Source organism: Callorhinus ursinus, unplaced genomic scaffold, assembly GCF_003265705.2.
Source record: "Callorhinus ursinus isolate GAN/ISIS: 27379988/994484 unplaced genomic scaffold, GSC_fseal_2.0 scaffold20, whole genome shotgun sequence".
Taxonomy (NCBI): Eukaryota; Metazoa; Chordata; class Mammalia; order Carnivora; family Otariidae; genus Callorhinus; species Callorhinus ursinus.
This window is the reverse complement of record NW_027397082.1, coordinates 24051919-24070407: the sequence shown is the minus strand read 5'-3', so window position 1 is coordinate 24070407 and position 18489 is coordinate 24051919. Positions and strand designations below refer to the sequence as shown.

General features: G+C 47.0%; 1 protein-coding gene across 1 annotated transcript in view; it reads right to left on the bottom strand.

Annotated features, from left to right (window-relative positions):
• PDLIM1 (PDZ and LIM domain 1) overlaps positions 1–15464 on the bottom strand; it is a 46053-nt gene extending 30589 nt beyond the window's left edge. The window contains exon 1 of the mRNA XM_025880856.2: positions 15268–15464. Coding sequence (XP_025736641.1) covers positions 15268–15363 — 96 coding nt within the window. The 5' untranslated portion in view covers positions 15364–15464. The remainder of the gene's footprint in view (positions 1–15267) is intronic.
• Between the last annotated feature and the right edge of the window lie 3025 nt (positions 15465–18489).

Here is an 18489-nt window from a genome sequence, read left to right as displayed (position 1 = left end):
TTTTTTTTTTTTTTTAATAGGTGGCTGGTTTTCTGCAGGCCAAATCTTCTGAATTAGCAGTTCCAAATTTATGGGTCACCAATGCTTGGCGAAAGCCAGTCAATTACTGTGGTGGGCTGTCAAACCCATCTGCCTGGGGGGCGTTACATGCAGACAGAAGAAATATCACGCTTCACACACAGAAGTACAGCTATTTTTCAAGTGAATGACAGAGGCTATTGCAATGAATGAAGTACACACTCATCCTGCAGTAGTACTAACCACAGAGTAATTTTTTGCTACTAGGTATTTTCTAAACCAAGCGATACTAAAAATGATACTATCGTCCTAGTGTTGGTCCATGACTTTGATATTCAGAGACCTTCCTTGAGGGGACTGCAAGCCCCCCAGGAGAATGGTGGTGACACACACAGACTCCCAGTGCTCACAGGGTTCTGATCCCCACCCCCATCCCTTGGGGCAAACTGGGGAAGATCTTGTGAACACCTGGGTGTCTGCACAAAGCTGAACCATGGGTAGGAAGCCCCTTGAGGCACCAAACTAGAACACAAGGTTTACGCTCTAGGCCTCTCTATCTGATGCTGTTTCCAGCAGCCACGGTTTCTAATCAGCCCTCACCACTCTGCCCTTTGCGCTGTGGTATTCCCAGTGTCTGGCCCCTTCTGAGGCAGCTGGTGTGATGCTGCTGTCGTGGGCCAGACCCCCCAATGGCTCCCTGACCCCATAAAGTAAAGGGTGGATGGCTTGATCCTTGGGGTCCCTTCCGGCTCAGACATGCTATGACTTTATCAGGCAAAACTCTTCTGGAATGTAGCAGGATGTGGAAGCCAGCACAGAGATCTTGACCTCCTAACCCTCCTTTCTGGTGTTCCCATCATCTGTTTACCAGAGATCTGTCTTTGCAAAAGCCCCTGGGGTGCCTGGCTGGCTCAGCTGGTGGAGCATGCAACTCTTGATCTCAGGGTTGTGATCTCGGGGTTGTGAGTTCGACCCCACAAGGGGTGTGGAGATAAACAAAATCTTTAAAGGGGCGCTTGGGGGGCGCCTGGGTGGCTCAGTCATTAAGCGTCTGCTTTCGGCTCAGGTCATGGTCCCAGAATCCTGGGATCAAGCCCCGCGCCGGGCTCCATGCTCGGTGGGAACCCTGCTTCTCCCTCTCCCACTCCCCCTGCTTGTGTTCCCTCTCTTGCTGTGTCTCTCTCTGTCAAATAAATAAATAAAATCTTAAAAAAAAATAAAAATAAAGGGGCACTTGGGTGGCTCAGTTGTTTAAGCATCTGCCTTCGGCTCAGGTCATGATCTCGGGATCCTGGGATCAGCCCTGCAGTGGGCTCCCTACTCAGTGGCGGGGGGGTCTGCATCTCCCTTTCCGTCTGCCCCGGCCCCACACAGGTGCTCGCTCGCTCTCTAATATTTTTTTAAAAAATAAAATAAAAAACAAAATCTTTAAAACACACACACAGACATGAGGCACCTGGGTGGCTCAGTCAGTTAAGAGTCTGCCTTCGGCTCAGGTCATGATCCCGGGGTCCTGGGATCGAGCCCCGCACTGGGCTCCCTGCTCAACAGAGAGCCTGCTTCTCCCCCTCCCTCTGCTGCTCCCCCTGTTTGTGCTCTCTCACTCTCTGTCAAATAAATAAAATCTTAAAACACACACACAATAAATGAATAAAAAGCAAGAGCCCCTGATCCAAGGTTCAGACCTTTTTCTCATCCAGCCACTGGCAAAAGACCTTTTATCCAGGCAAGGGCAGGCTGTTCTCCTCTCAGTCCGTATGGCAGAGTCAGTCCCTGGATGAACCCGTACATACACTGAAACAAATTCATTTTCTGCCCCTCTCCCTGAGAAGACTAATTTGGTGTGACTTCATGTATATTTCACTTTTTTCTAAAGAACCATATACACCCCTTGTTTTAAAAATGGTCCTAAGTAGGGGCACCTGGACGGTTCAGTTGGTTATGTGTCTGCCTTTGGCTCAGGTCATTAACTCGGGGTCCTGGGATCAAGCCCCGCACTGGGCTCCCTGCTCAGTGGGGAGTCTGCTTCTCCCTCTGTGCTCTCTCCCTCTCTCATTCTCTCTCAAACAAATGAAATCTTTAAAAAATGAATGAATGAATGAATGAATGAATGGATGGAATGAAACGGAATGGTCCTAAGTGAGGTGCCTGGCTGGTTCAGTTGGTCGCACATGCAACCCTTGATCTCAGGGTCATGAGTTCGAGCCCCATGTTTGGCATAGAGCTTTACTTTAGGGGGGAAAAAAAAAAAAAGACCCTAAGCATTACTCTGTTTGGGACTGGTAATAATTCTGTTGGCAAATTCTATCTCCGGAGACTGCAGCCTGATGGAACCCTTCTATCAAGAAATCTAATAGTGTGAAATCTAATAGCATTAAAGAGTCCCCTTAGGATAAAATCCAAAATCATTAACAAGGCCCATAAAGACCACACTTCCTTCCTCATCCTCGGCATGCCACCACCCTCCCCACCCCCAACTGAGCTCTAGCTCCAGGGCCTGCCTTAGTTCTTTCCCACCACAGGGCCTTAGCACCTCCTGTAACCTCTGCTCTGATTAACTTTGTCTCTTCCTTCAGGTCACACTTAAATGACCACTTTCAGAGAGGCCTTTCCTGACCTCCAATCTAAGGTAGATCCCCACCTTCCTTTTAACACACTGTCCTTCTTCCTCATGACACTTGTCACATTAGGTTTATAAATCTATTTTGTGGGTTTATTTATTTAATGTCTGAGGGCCCACTAAACAGTAAGGTGTGGGAAGGCAGGATTTTGTCTGCCCTTTGCACTGTGGTATCCCCAGTGCCTGGCATATAATAGGTGCTCAATAAATATCTGTCCAATGAATGACTGAATCTAAAATATCTAGCATTGTGAAATACAAAATCATGCTGCTTCATTATACCTGTTCAGAAATGCCGATTTCAAAAGGAATCAAATAATCATTTCCCTCAACATCACTATTCTGGAACGTGACCACCCACAAAACTAAAATGATGAGACAAGGGTGGAGTGGGGAGGGAAAAGCTTGAGAAAATAGAAACAGAAGTTTCTTCTCCTTTCATATGCTCAGCTGCTAAGAACTCTGGAATTTCCAGCATTGGTTCAAACTGTCTTGTGCGAGAGGCATTTCTGTTAAGTACATCCCGGCATGTCCTGGACAAGCTAGAACCAGCCTTAAGAGTCCCAAGCGTGAGTAACCAAGGCCTGGCCATCCCATTTTTTTGGTCTGATTTTTTTTTTTAAGCCGAACGTATGGGAAGCCGAAGGAAATCTCAGAAAGTTACAAGACAATATGATCAGCTGGGACTCGGATGGAATCTCACAGAAACAGATTAAATTCACATTCTCTGAGCCATCTACTTCTGGATAAAAAAATGGGATTTAAACAATACTAAAGCCCTTTCCCATACAATCTCCCATTTGACATCACAGATGAGGAAATTCAGATTCAGCGAAGCAGTGACTGATTCAAGGTCTCACAGCTAAAGGCTTGAGCCTGAACTTGAAACCATACCCTCTCATTCCAAATCCCATCCCCTTTCTGTTACCAAAAGGCCACAAGCAGACGCTCCCAACCTAACTGCCAGAGCCAAAGAGAAATCCAGATCTAAGGCGACTCCTCTGCCTTCCGGCAGTGGCCTTCTGCACACGGAACTCTTGTCACCACCCCTGCCACAGGCTGGGTGTGTCATTCCCCCCCCCCCCAACAATCATCTCAACGGCTCTGTACCCGGCAAGGCCCTGTAACTCCACCTTGTTAAAATACCCAAATCAGAACATGGCCCTGGAAGGGGCCTCAGGGAGAAGACCCCTGGTTCTCCAACACTGGTTCGTCCCCATCCTCAACAGGGGCACCAATCCTCACGACACACTCACTGTTCATCACAATCATAATCGTAATCACAGCTGTCAGTTGCTAAGCACTTCTTACATGCCGGGCACAGTTTTAAGTATCTGGCGAGGCTCCCCGGACCCGTCCTCATGCAGTGCTAGCGATGATCTGCATCGTTGCAGAGGAGGGAGTGAAGAACAGGAGTCAGAGCCGTTTGCGGGCGGCTACACAGCTGGTGGGCTCCGGAGCCCAGATTGTACTTTGACAAGCAAAGCCACACTTAACCCAGTGTCCCACACTGTCTATTCTAATTTCCTCCCGATCATCAAATTCCATTGGAACCAGCTCATAATGGAGTCAGCTTCAATGTCTAAAAAAGAAATCCCGTACGCTCCTCCACAGAACAGATCCATGAGCTCAATGGACATCCTCCAAAACCCACTTCCGGCTTTCTTCCCCAGAGACCATATAACACAATTCTTGCTGCATGAGAACCAATGGGGTTACAGGCACAACGACTTCCACTGATGAACAACCTGCCGTTTCCCGCAGAATTCACTTCCATCTCTCTTGCCCTCCGGCCCTCCCAAGGCACACACTTTGCTCAGAGGCCAACCCATACAACCACCCGATACTGCAAGGTCCTAATGCATCTTTACAGCCTTCCGGCCAGACTCCTGAGAACACAAGAAGGTTTTTGAAGAGTTTAATTTCACTTCTAAACGGTACAGAATAGGACTATGATGTAGCTCTCCCACTTTCTTCAATTTACGGCTAAATAACTAACTATATGGCTGTTAGAACTGAAGGTACTGCCCACCTGCTGGCTTCTCTGTGGTAATGGCAGGTTTCTATGTTCTCCCTTCTCTGTTTCCATTTTCTCTTTCTCCTTCATTCATTCATCAGTCATTCCTTAAGTACATCCTGAAAGAGTGTAGCGTGTTAAGATGTAGCTTCTGAAGTCAGACGGCCAGGGTTCGAGTCCTATCTCTGCCACCATGAGCTAAGTGTCCTTGGGCAGGATATGCCCCCTCTTCTCATCTAGGACACAGGGGGATAACAGTCCTGACATCGGACGGCTGTTACGAGGATTACATAAAATGATTCAGGCAGAGCACATTGTCAAGCTCCAGAAATACGAGCTACTGTTTCTAAGATTCTGGGAACCACATAAGGCACTGGGATACAGGTCTGAAAAGAATGGTGCCTACCATCAAGGTGCTCACAATCTCCTGGGGGAGAGAGGTATGTACCATAGCTGGTGAGTGCTGGGCTATTCAGGAAGCAAGAGGCCATGAGAGCCTAAAGATGGAATCAGGGAAGACTCCCAAGAGGAGGTGTTGCTTAATACTGTGTAAAGGTGCCACAGGAGGTGGGAAAGAGTGCGCCAAGTTACAGGAGCAGCATGTGGGTGGGCGTGGGCGAAGCACAGCAAGTGTAAGGAGAGAAAGGGGTTGAAGCTGGAGGTTTCACACAGACCCCAGGACTGGGTAAGAACCCTGTTGTTCTCTAAAAAGATTGTACTTTGACAAACAAAGGAAAACTTGCCAATATTTACATATTGGTAAATTTCACACAAACGCCTACATCCTCAGCTTCTTGTGAAAAACCTGGCAATTCTGGACCTAAGCAATCGGCACCGGCTGAGGAGCCTCTGCCCTCTTAGATAAGATAAGGCATCGGCTCTCTCTTCATTTAGCACAGCCCCCACCTCGCCTGATTGCCCCAGACACAGGAACGTTGCTGTACCAGATGCCATCGATCATCAGAAAATTCGTAGCTCAATGTAGTGTGCAATTACAGAAACCTCCCACCACTCCTGCAGCTATTAATTTTCTGACTACCTCACCCTCAAGCCAAAACTCACTTGTGTTGCCTCCTGACCCCTTCACGCCAATGTGTCTGGCTTAGTTTGAAAGTTATGTAAAGCAAAATTAAAAGTAGAAATGTTTTATGACTAGGATCATGAGACACCCTGGTTTGCCCAGGACACTCACCTATTTTCCTAGGTTCATTAGGAAAAGCACCCCATTTCACTTTTACCAGTGTTCCAGTCTGGATGATAAACTGAATTATCATCCTTTTGACAAAGAAGGGATTTTCACCAAATATTTGTCAATTAGTTTAAACAGTTTTGAGGCAGAGCCTTTTTTCCCTAAGGGGAAAACTGCCTCTACTCAGAAGGTTTTGTTACCTGTGGACAGGAATATAGGGCAATTTCCTGAATGTCCAGAGAACCCTGTTACCCTTGCCCCTTGGAATTGGCATCTACACTTCAGGCCAGAAATGGACCCAGCTCACCGTTAACTCAGGAGAACTCTGGTATTTGCAAGGATGAGGCAACTGTTCCCAAGCAGGTCAGTCATCAGATCCCCTGAGGTTTTTAAAAATATAAATAGATCTCCACACCCCACCTCAGATCTGCTGAAGAGGTTTGATACAGATTCCAGGAATCTATACATTTTGTAAAGCTTCCCAGAAAACGCTGATGCTCACCAGGTTTGGAAACTTCAAGAGGGATGCTGACTACCCATTCCCCTGAAGCTTTCTCCCTGAATGAAGTTATAAGGTAAACAAAAATACTTAGACTCTAAAATCTTAGCTCCTCCAGAAACAACCTCAAGGGCTTACATTTCTATTAAGAGATGTAGAAGGCCCTTGAAAGAAACATCCATTAGAATAGTGTTTCTCTATCTCTTACCAAAACAGAGTAAAAAAAAAAGTGTGTGTGTGTATATACATATATATGTGTGTATATATACACACACATCCCCTATCATGTTGATCAACATCCTTGAAGGTGATATGCAAACTGCATACTGTAAAAGTAATTTCATTCCAGATGCTAAATCACTCAATATGGTTGCTATTTTGCCTTGGCCAGAACCCTTACAACTCAATGTTGTGTGCCATTACAGAAACCACCTGATTTAAAGGTCCTGGCACATCTCTTTCCTTTACTATGTTCCAATTTCTAAAAAATCTTATTATGTGTGTTTTTGTGTTGAACTATTGTAAATACATGTTGTAAATCCCCTTAAATTCTTCTTACAAGTATGAGATGGTATAAATAATGATCTAATTCAGCATTTATATAAAACAAGACTGGTATAAGGTAAGTTGGAATTGAAGTTCAATCTCAATGCCATGTGTCTTTAGGGTCAACCTTCATTGATTTAATGGCCATATCAAAGTAGAACATAAATTTCAAAGATTCTGAGTTGGGCAACGGAGCAGCATCCAACCCTGCAATATGCCATTTAGATGTGGAATTTTTATCTCTTGAGCCAGACTTTTGGCTCAATTTGGTTTTTAGAGCTACAGTACAACCACAAAAATTGTGTGGGCTTATACAGGTTTGCCTGAAAATCCCCAAGAATGTTTCAAAATGCTCTTGGTTACTCTATAACCATTTAATCAACAAAACAAAGTAATACAGTAGGGTTCAGGAGCTTGTAGATGAGCTGTGCCTAAATCCAGCCTTGCTTCCCGCTCAGTGTCAAAGGAAGCTACTCACACTAAGGAACGGCAGTCGAAGTGACTGTTCTCCTAGTCTGAAAGACCACACATCATTTCTTAGGGAGGAATATAATTAAAAATGAGTTAAAGAAAATAGAATACACTATAGACAAAAAAAAAAGAGGTACCTTCCATTTTCAAAAAAAAAAAAAGTAGAATACACTAATTTGTCAAGAAATCACCAAATCTCTCAAACAAGCCCTTATGGACCCCGTGTGTGTGTGTGTGTGTTTTCTTTAAGATTTTTAAGTAATCTCTACACCCAACATGGGACTCGAATTCACAACCCCGAGATCAAGAGTCGCATGCTCTTCTGACTGAGCCAGCTGGGTACAAACCCCGCCCCCCCGCCATGTGTTTTTAAATCACTTCTGTAATTGCCACCCATAACCCAAAGCCTAACCATTGACTAAACACATAACCTTGGGCAAGTTGCTCCCTACACCTCAGTTTCCTCATTTATCAAATGAAATTTATAATAGCATCAACCTCCTTAGGTTGTCGGGAGGAGTAAGAGACATCATAGGTGTCAAGAATTTAGAACAGTGTCTGGCATGTAATAAGCACTCAACGCACAGCAGATCACCACCGGTATTTTTCTAACAGTTCCACTGCAGCCTGATGCCTTCTAGGTGTTAGCCATAGCGCTAGGCTGTCTCTGTACATCCTCTTAATCCTCACCACAACCTCTGAAGACAAGTACTATTATCCCTACCCTACCAGTGAGGACGCTGACACAGAGCTAAAGAATGGACAAGACAGAGTCTGATTCTGAGACTGCATCTCCCAGGACATCAAGAGGTCTTTAACTCTTTATCTGCTGCAGTAAAAATAAGGCAGAAAGTACAAAACAATGACGTCCACGTGACATGTAAGTTACTATGATAGGGTACTTCAATATTAAAAATGTTACACGAGTGGGGAAAAAAGTCTGAAAAGTTTTGCAGCAAACTGTTGGCAGTGTTTACCTCTGGGAAGGAGGACTGGGGAAGCTCTTACTTACCATAAACATGTGGTATGCCTTCCACATTTTTATGTTGATTTTTTTGTAACAAGCATGAAGGTTTTTATGGAAACTTTTAATTGAAGTATAACAGGCATACAGAAGAGTGCACAAATCATAAAGATGCAGCTGGACAGATTCGCACACAGGGAGAACACCCGGGAACCCAGCACTAGATCAAGAAACACAACCGAACTTCCAAAGGCCCTTCCTGTCTCCTTCCCTTCACTAACCTCTGACCCTGACTTCTAACACATGGGTTAATTTTGCCTGATTAATTTTATGTAACTGGAATCACGTAGTATTTACCCTTTTACATCTGGCTTCTTTCTCTCGACACAGCATGTGTCTGTCTCATTCATGTCATTGTGCATAGCTGCAATTCCTGTTGGTGTCTTAAATCCCATAACTACACTACCATTTATTTATCCACTCTACTGTTGTTGGACACGGAAATTATTTGAGTTTGGGGCTACTGTGAATAATGCTGCTTTGGCAACTTTTGACATGTCTTTTGGTGCCCATATGGACACATTTCTATGGAGTACTTAACTAGCAGAATTGTTGGTCATACGGTATGGGTATGTTCAGCTTTAGAAGCGTATATTTTACAATGTTTTAAAAAGAAATGGACATAAATCATTGCGGCACCATCTGAATCTGATCCATCTGTAAGCCTTTCAGACGTCTTTACCTTCCATAGCTCATACCTGTGTCCTTGGTGTCTCATGTGATATATGAGTAGTCATATGTATAAAAGTTGGATCCTGAGTCCTTGGTCAAGAACCGCACTCCTTCAAGACCACCGTGTTATTCAGGAAATCATTTTTAATGTTTATGGCATTTACCAAGAAGGCGGTGTACCACATCCATGAAAGTACACTGCAGGCCTGTTACGGAGGAGCATTCCAGTTCACCCACGATAAGGCTAACAGCAAAGTCAACAATCACACAGGGTGCTAAGTGCCATACAAAAACTACTTTCTTTTCCCTTCGGCTTTCATGGGTACATTTCATTTTGGCCTTGGTTTGGCTGCCACTTTCCAGGCCCATCACCAGCTGGGCAAGTTGGATCTGTCTATCCCTAGTCATCTTCATTTGACCCAAAAATTGCCCCCAAATCCCTTCTGACCCAAACCGGCAGCCTTCTCTCTAATCCTCCAAATCCTCTGCGCTTCTGTTCTCCACTGTCCATGGGGGCATGGAATCCCACAGCTGGACCGTCAATTCTCGCAGGTGGGGCCACGGCTTCTGGCTTTGCAGGGGAGTGGGGAAGGGAGGTGCTGCTCCCTGGGATGCTCTGAGCTCTAGGAGCACTCGGGCGGAGGCCACAGGGCGACTGGAAGGCCCCCACGGCCAACCCTCAGGGGCACAGCAGGCTCTGGAGCAAGGAGCCCAAGAGGGTCCCCACTACCCCTCATGTCGTCCCTGTGCCATTAGCACTTCTCGGAGCTGAGCTGTGTGCCACGATTACCACCAATGAAATACGGACAGTCAGGGATTATCAAGAGGCAGAAGCAAGTGGTTAAAGCTGGCCTGGGGTCTAGTCTGTCTCACTTCGAAGCAGCTCTGCAATTTACTGAGTGTTCTGTGTGTCTGTGTCATGGGTCGTGGGGAGCACAGCAGATAACGCAAGTGCGCCTGTAGCCCAGGGTGAGCATTCAAGAAATGTTAGCTGCTATTAAAGTGGTTATTGTGAAAGAGAGGTTAAGGCGTGGGCTTTGAAGCCAGACCAGTCAGCCGAATTCCAGCTCCATCACTTACTACTGTATGAAGCAGGCCAAGTACTGAACAGTTCCATCCCTCAGCTTCCTCAACTGCAAAATGGGTGTCTTAATTAGATCTGCTTCACGAGATACGTGAAGGATTACTGAGGCAATATATTAAGCACATAGAACAGTGCCTGGCATAAAAAAATGTCCTATATACATTTTAACTATGGTCATTATCACAAGCTGGTCAAATAAGTATTTCTTGCACAATCTTTCAAGTGTGAGTCTGGGTAGCTCAGTCAAGCTCCTGTGATTAATACAAGAGTCATCTTGACACAGATATTCACAGATGAATAACAACACAAATTCATCTGAAAACATTTCTGAATTCCTAATACATTTTCTTTATCAACTCATAGTTGAAGGTACAACCAATGCCTTTATGCCTAATGTTGGAACACTTTTTAACAACAAAGAGTAGGCCCTCATATCAAAGGGTACAAAACCAGTGGCTCTGCTTGTTTATTATTTTATCTTTACAGAGAAGCGGCCCCTAGAGAAGGTGTGCAACTTGCCCAGGGTCCCCCAGGGTGGTGCTCGGGACTGCAGTGGAGCTCAGCTTGAATACCTGCCCTGAACCTCTTACCAGGCACCATACAGATGTTCTGGCAGCTTCCCCAGGCTTTCCTCTGACACACACAGAAGTCAAATCATCCTTTAAAAATTAATTTTCTGTCCTAGCCACTTTTGCTCATTTTTAACTAATTTCTACCCTTTCCTTTACAAGGAAGTAGTTCAGACAATGAAAAACTGTAAATTCAAACAAATTACCTAACCTATGGGCACCGGAGCTTCCCCTCTGTAAAACGCAAAGAATACGGGCTTTCCTCTCCGGAGAGCAAGGGGATGGGAGCACCGCTTGGAAGCCAGTCCCAGCCTGCTCCCTGCACAAGAGCGACTGTTCGCTGCTTTTCCAAGTCCTGATCAGCTGAGAAGAGTGTGACCTCAGCGGTGAGGTGATAATCTCCTCTTGGTCATCTGCCTTGCTACAATCCCCTAAAAGCCATTCTTCTCCCCTCTCCTCCTCAAAGACAAACGCTGGCATCCAGGAGGCTGAGTAAGGGAAGGGTATTTGATCAGAAGGTCCCAACACAGCTTGGTGGATTTCATACCAGCAGGCTCAAGCATTCACTTAAGTGCTATTCCACAGGCATCCATACTGGGCGTAGAGAGTACTTAAAAAAAAAAAAAAAAGATTGGAAGCACTTAACTGCTATTCCCTTTGATTGACCCTCTTCCTCATTTCTCTGTAGATCAACCAGGATCAGCTGGAGCCACTAATATTTCCCAGGTGAGGGAGCGCAGGGCAAGGGCTATTAATGCCTAACAAGCCTTTATGGACGCTTCTTGCCTTTCACAATTTGACAGGCAGGCCCTCCTCTTTCCACCTTTAGGACATGATAGAAATCTACTTGGATCTGAAAAATAACACTCTTAAAAATCAGAAAAGAACTCCCGGCTACAAAGTATCCATTATTAAGCTTAGCTTAGGATATCGGAGCAAAGGGCACAGCATTCCCCCATGAAACCACACTGCTCTTAGCAAAGGCTTACTCAAGAGGCAAATGACAGCTTCTCCCACCAAGAGCACCCCCTTATCTCTGGCCCCACCCCTTCCTGTCTTTTGTCAGTTGCTGGGAGAGAAAAACAGTCAACATAAATTGAGCAGCAAGTTTGGCCTGGGTGTGGATTCTCTGAAGGCTTCCCTTGAAAGTAACTAGAGGAAATAAGAAATTGATAAAGGGGGGGGGAACCACACCAAAAACTCAAGGAGATGAACAACTGTAGATTAGGAGCAAGAAATGACAGAGAAAAAAAATCTCAGGGGACAGAGGCAAATGTGTGGCTAGATCGTCAGGGAGTCTGCGGTAGGGGCCTTAAGTCAGAAACTGGGAAAAGGAAGAAAGCTGGTTTATGTCCCTTTAAAGCTGAAAACCTGGATTGAAATTTAATCACAATAGCACACATGAGAACAATGAGAAGTAAAAGCAGCTCTTCTCACACACACAACATATGCTCTGTAGGATTCTGCTCAGAAACAGGTAAAATTAAGCTATGGTGTTCAGGATGCATATTTAGGTGTTAAAACTATAACGAAAAACAAGGAGACTGATCATCATAAGTCAGGATAAGATTATGTCCGGTGCACTTGTTCTATTTATTATTGGGGTGCTGGCAATGTTCTATCTGGGTGGGGGATTGTACAGGTTATTTATTTTATAATGATTTGCTTTGCATCTATATTTTACGACTTTTTCATTTCAAAAAAGAAACAATTTGGGCGCCTGGGTAGCTCAGTCGTTAAGCATCTGCCTTCGGCAAAGGGCATGATCCCAGGGTCATGGGATTGAGCCCAGCGCTGGGCTCCCTGCTTGGTGGGAAGCCTGCTTCTCCCTCTCCCACTCCCCCTGCTTGTGTTCCCTCTCTTCACTGTGTCTCTGTCAAATAAAATCGGAAGAAAGGAAGGAAGGAAGGAAGGGAGGGAGGGAAGGAAGGAAGGAAGGAAGGGAAGGGAAGGGGGGAAGGAAGGAAGGAAGGAAGGAAGGAAAGAAAAAAAGAAACAATTTCAAGTACACAAGATTACAGTTAGATTCAGGACCTTTAGCAGTTTAAGGAAAGACTAGAGCCAAGGCCAGAATAATTCACGCAAGAGAAAGCAAACATAGTTACTTAAATGAAAGGCACTCCTCTCCTCCCCTAATTTTATAGTTTGCTTTGGTGTGGAGACTCAAAGTCTACATATATAGAACCATACTAGCAAAGTGTATCTGCCCAAAATGATAAATGTAGCACATCTACCAACCAGAAGGTGTGTTAGCTCTTTGTCACTGCTCCTTCCTCCTCACTCTTGTTCACTGTTTCCAGAGCACTCTGACGTTCCTCACCTCGCAGCCAGTGGTTGGGGTTATCCCCATAGCAGAGGAGGAAGCCTCAGACAGTAGAAAGCTCACCCCCAGGTACACCTCAAGTCAGAAGCAAAAACCAGACCACCATCAGATCCCGACGACCACCGCAGGCCCCTTTATGACCACTTTCCCAATCGAAGGAGGTGAGGAGACACACGTTCTTTCCATGTAGAAATAATGAGATGAAGAAACAAGTGAACTACCTTGAGCATGAGAATGTCACCTCCTCTGAGTCACTTTCACTTTTCAATTAAAGCAACTGCCAAGGGCATTATAAAGATTCGCTTCCCTCACTAGACCATGAGCACCTTGAAAACGGAGCTGTGTCCTCTCATATGAGACCCCATGGCATTGCACAATATATGCTCATTAAACATGTGCTCATAAAGCAATGAACAAATATATGAAGGTACAGACCAGTGATTTTAGTGTTGTGGTTTCCACGCCACTTTGTCATTCCTGCACAGTGCCACTTGCACGGACTTTTTAAAGCTGTTAAAATGATGGGCGGTAACTGCCCTTTTAACAGATTGGCCATATATCCTCCACTTCTTAAAAAAGGGTTTCATGTCATATGTAAATTCAGAAGTGGAAAGGGCTGACAGGTTAATTATAGACACAAAGAGCAAGGACAAATGGACTATGAGGTAAGCGAGTCTAAATGTGCCTTCGCTGGACAAGCATGCATTAATAAGCCTGCAAACATTTTCTGGGGACGGCCAGGTTCAGCTGTGTGCCAGGCTTGGGGAAGGCACAGTATCTACACTTGAAGAATTCGGCTGGTGGGTGGGAAGACAGCATGTACCTGAAAGAAGAATCAAAGAAGCCCCCTCAGGACAGCAGGTGGAAGAGATGGGGAACAGGGCCTAAGAACTGAGGCACCTGCCCCCTTCGAGGATGGCATGGTCAGAGAAGACCGCCTCACTGGGCTAGACCCACCTGGAAGGAAATGTGGCTAGGGCTGCGGCTGGCAGAGAAGCCAAGCAGAGGCCCCCACTCCTTTGCCTCCTGCATCTCCCACCATATTCCTTCAGCTACTGGAGGCTGGGATTTCAGTAAAAAAGCAAACAAAACAAAACCCCATAGGGATCTTCCCCTTCTCTCTCCCTCCTCCCCACTAAGAACAAAGAGATGTTCAGACGGCTGAGGAGGCAAGTTTAGGGTCAGCTTCAGCAAGCAGATGGCCCCAAGAATGGAACACCAGGCCTCTAGGCAGGGCGTGGATACCAGAGAATGCTTTGTGCTCCCCCTTTTCATTAAGTCGGAAAATATTTATTGGCCGCCTTCTAGGTGCAGGCAGTGAATAGGGCAACTCCCACTGGGACATTAGTCTAGACGAGATGACCAAAGCCTGGGCCTCCAAACCCTGAGTCTGAGTCTCCCTGGGGTTTCTGACTTATTTGGGGGTAATGGGCCTAGTGTCTCCGATTGATCCTGGGCCTTCCCAAAGAAAGGAGGCTCGTCTAAAAAGTTTTCAAGTAGCACTACCCCCCGCGGCCGCCGCCACGCAAAGTAGGAACTCTTCCCCACCCAGTATCCTTGGGGAAAGGCGGCTGTTGGGTTGATAATCTGGGAACGCCAGGCAGAAATATGGCCTGGCCACCTTCCGCAGGAGGAGGGGAATGCCCAAGAGGGTTTATTTGGCCTTGTTTCAAAAATCCGGCCTTTCCTCCGAAACGTATGAGGGAGGTGAGACCTGGTCGTGGCGTAAATCCAAGGAGTGGAAAACTAATTGTTTCGGAAATTCATCACACCTGCCCCGGGGAAACTTGCCACCGACTCCACCCCGCTTCCAGGTCTTTCCAGCTGCTTCCAATCTACTTTACGCCCCTCGGCGACTTGTGAAGAACCGGGAAGTGATACCTGCCAGCGTGCGGGATCTGCGGGGACCCTCCTGCCCTCGCGGGGTGACGAACCGCGTCCCCACGCCGGGCCGCGCTTCCGTGGCGAACGTACGCAAACTGCTCCCTCTTTCGCGCGCGGACACCGGGACTGCGCGCCCGGCCGCCGCCCGCTCGCCTCGCCCCGGAGCGCCTAGGCGCAAAGGGGCTGCGGGCCCGAGACGCACCGGGAGTGCTCGCCGCAAGCGCACCTGGATGCGCCCGGCCCTGCCGGTTCGGGCCCCGGCTCCCTAACCGCAGTCTCCGGCAGCGCCCGCAGGGCCCCGCTCCCCCGTCCGGGTGCGCCCCACTGCCCGCGCGTCCCGACCGCTCTTACCCGGGAAATGGCCAGGGGTTGCTCGAAGTCCTTGCCTCCCACGAGGCGGAAGCCCCATGGTCCCGGGCCCTGGAGGACTATCTGCTGGGTGGTCATGGCGAAGCGACCCGCGGGGACAGACGGGACAGACGGCTGAGCGCTGTCGGAGAAAGAGCGCGCGGCGCGGGCCCGGGAGCCTGGGGCTGGCGGGAGGAGGGAGCGCGCGGGGGCGGGGGCGGCTCCGCCCCGGCCGCGCCGCCCCCACGCCCCGCCCGACCTCCCGCCGGCGGGCAGCCTGTCCCCGCAGCCCGGCCCCAGCACCGTCTCCCGCCCGCCCCCTTCCCCGCGCCGGCCGCCGCCGCTCCCAGCCCCGCCGTGGGTGCTAGGTGAGAGCCGAGCAGGTTCCGGCACTCTGCCGCGGAGACAAAACCCGGCTCAGCGCTTTCGAAAACGAGTTTGGAAGTGCCCTGCTAACTCAACGCTCTGAGGTCAACTGCATTTTCACCTTTGCTGCTTGTAAAAGAGAATGATGTATAAAAGGTGCTTTCGAATGATCTCATTTGATGCGATGTAGCAGTCAGGGCATTTAGCCCCATTTTACAGATGAAGTAACTGAGCCGGCCTGAGTTGGAAGACTTGCCGGAGGCCACACAGCTGGTCTGTGATGTAACAGTACCACTGCCCGGGCTCCCCGTGCTAGAGAACGTCATACTGGAACTTTTCTAATGTTAATGAGACCATCAAAAGGTGTTAGAATCCGACTTCAAAACTTTCCTAGAAACCTTTCCTCCAGGCTGGAGTTCGCTGTAGGTTCTGACCTTCCCAACAGGTCAGACCTCAAGTCTGGGATGCGCTAAGAGCTAAGTGCATGGAAAGACCCCTGGGTTGAGGACAAAACCCTGAGTTCCCAGCTTGCTACCAGCTTTGTAACTGGGCTCCCTGCCATCCTGGCCAGAGTGCATTCTCCACGCCAGACGTCCCCCGCTGTCCCCTGAGTCTCCACTCAAGTAAAGCTGAAGTCCTTAAAATGCTTATAGGGCCACCCACAGAATGGCCCAACTCCCTCTCTGACCTCATATCCTCCTGCTGCCCCCCACCCCACACTGGCCTGGCTCCTGCCGTCAGGGCCTCCTGGCAGGGCCTCTGTCTGGAATGCTTCTCTCCCAGCCATCCATGGCTTTCTCTTTGTTCAGATGTCATCATACCAGTGAGGCCATTTCTGAGCACTCTATTGAAAACCTTCTCTCTAGACTGCCCTCTCACCTTCCCTACAATATTTTTCTCCACTGTATTTATCACCATGTGACATACTTAATATTTTACTTATTGTTTGTCCCATCCCCACCCCTAAGCATCAGTTCCATGAGGGTAGCAGTATTTCACTGTTTTGATGTAACCCAGTGCCTAGAATAGTGCCTGGCACATTAGTATCTAACAAATGCAATACATTGGCCACCCTTATATGCACATACCCTCTCTGGGGTCTAGCTTCTTCATAGATTTCTTGGCACTCATTCACACTGGCACCCAGGCCCTAGCACGGTGCTTGACACAGAGCACAAGCTCAATGCATTTGTTAAAAGCAGAGCTCTGTCTCCTTGTGATCCTGGCACACCTACCAAGAAGTCCTCTGCACAGACTTACGCATAAACGGGTCACCTTACTTGTCCAATTGTGTCACAGCACAAATGCGTATGTCTGGGAAGGGCTTGCTTGTTTATAGAAATCAAAGTGGATTTATGTTATCTACACATCCCTCTCACTCCCTTACATCCCGATATTCTTTCTTGAATCTGAGAAAAAGGAATGGGGGTACAGCCAGGAACCAGCCACCTGCTTCATCAAAGCCAAAGATACACCCTCTTTGATTAGATTCTGCTGATTAGAGAATATGTTAGTGTTTCGAGTCCCTGCAGAATTTGGGGGAATTGCTAAATTCTGAGTCTGCCCTTCGATGTGCAGCAGTTTTGAATATTTTGTGTCCTAGGAGGAAAAAAAGGTTGAAAGCCACTGCTTCTGTGCCCCCCAAGGGTGGGGCTGCCTCTTATCATCCCCAGGTGTCCTGCTGGCATGAACCTGATACTTCATAGGTGCCAATCAGTGCTTATTCTGTATAATATTCTTCCCAAATATAGGACACTAGTACTTCTGTGAGGGCTTGGGAGTCCTCAAGTTGCTGCATTTAGCTGTTAAATGTTCTCAGTTGTAGTCTTGCTTTCCATAGCAAGAGCTATAAAACAGTCAACACTTTGACCTGGTCATCCCCTTTCTGGGCACTGATTCCAAGGACATAACTTAAAAGAAGCAAAAACTATATGTACAAAGATATTTATAGCCGCATTATTTATAATGACAAAAAACTGGAATCGAGCAATAACAGAAAAGTGGCTAAATATGGTATGGCCATGAGGGAATAGTATACAGCATGAAAACGAGAACAGTGAAGACTAGGAGCAGTCAGGGAAATGTGCTTTCAAAATAGGTAAAAAAGAGTTTAAAAAATTAATTGTAAACCCAATAGCATGATGTATAAACAAAATTATTGGTAAATGTTACATTAAAAAATAAAAAACTCATCTACCTGTTGTTAAAAATTAGGAGAAAGTACAAAAACTAACTTTGTATTGGGGGATGGAACTGGGGAAATATTTAAAAGATCATTTCCTCTAATGATGATGTAAAGTTTTCAAAATAAAAATCAAGGTCCTTAGACTAAATGCTAGTCTTTGTGTAGGAACTAGGGACCTCATCTTCTATTTTTTTTTTATCTCTCTTCCTGTCCCCCAGAAGGAGCTCTGAGCTGGGCACACAGCTTGTACTCAGAAAATACCCCCCGCCCAGGGACTGACAGCCCTTACTCCAAATGCAAGCAACCTTGTCTTATCTTAAATACTATTACTTATTTATCTATACACTCCAGTTCCCTCAGACTCTTGACTCCTGCCCAGTCCTAGGTGAATGGCCTTAAGCAATCTCTCTGAAATTCAGTTGCCTTGTTAGTATTATTATTATTGTACATTCCATAAAAGTTTGTGGACCTAAACAGTCGCCATCAAATATCTGGGGAGCGGGGGAGGGGGACTGGACTGCAGGAGAAGTCAGGAGAAATGGAAGCAAGGAGGGTAGAAAAAAGTGGTCCAGGATATCAGGGGGGAGAGTGGGCCTTCCCAGCTCTCCATTTCACAATGTGGACAGGGTAGTAGGCAACTGCTGGTGGGTTCCCCCAGCCTGGCTTCTGCGGAC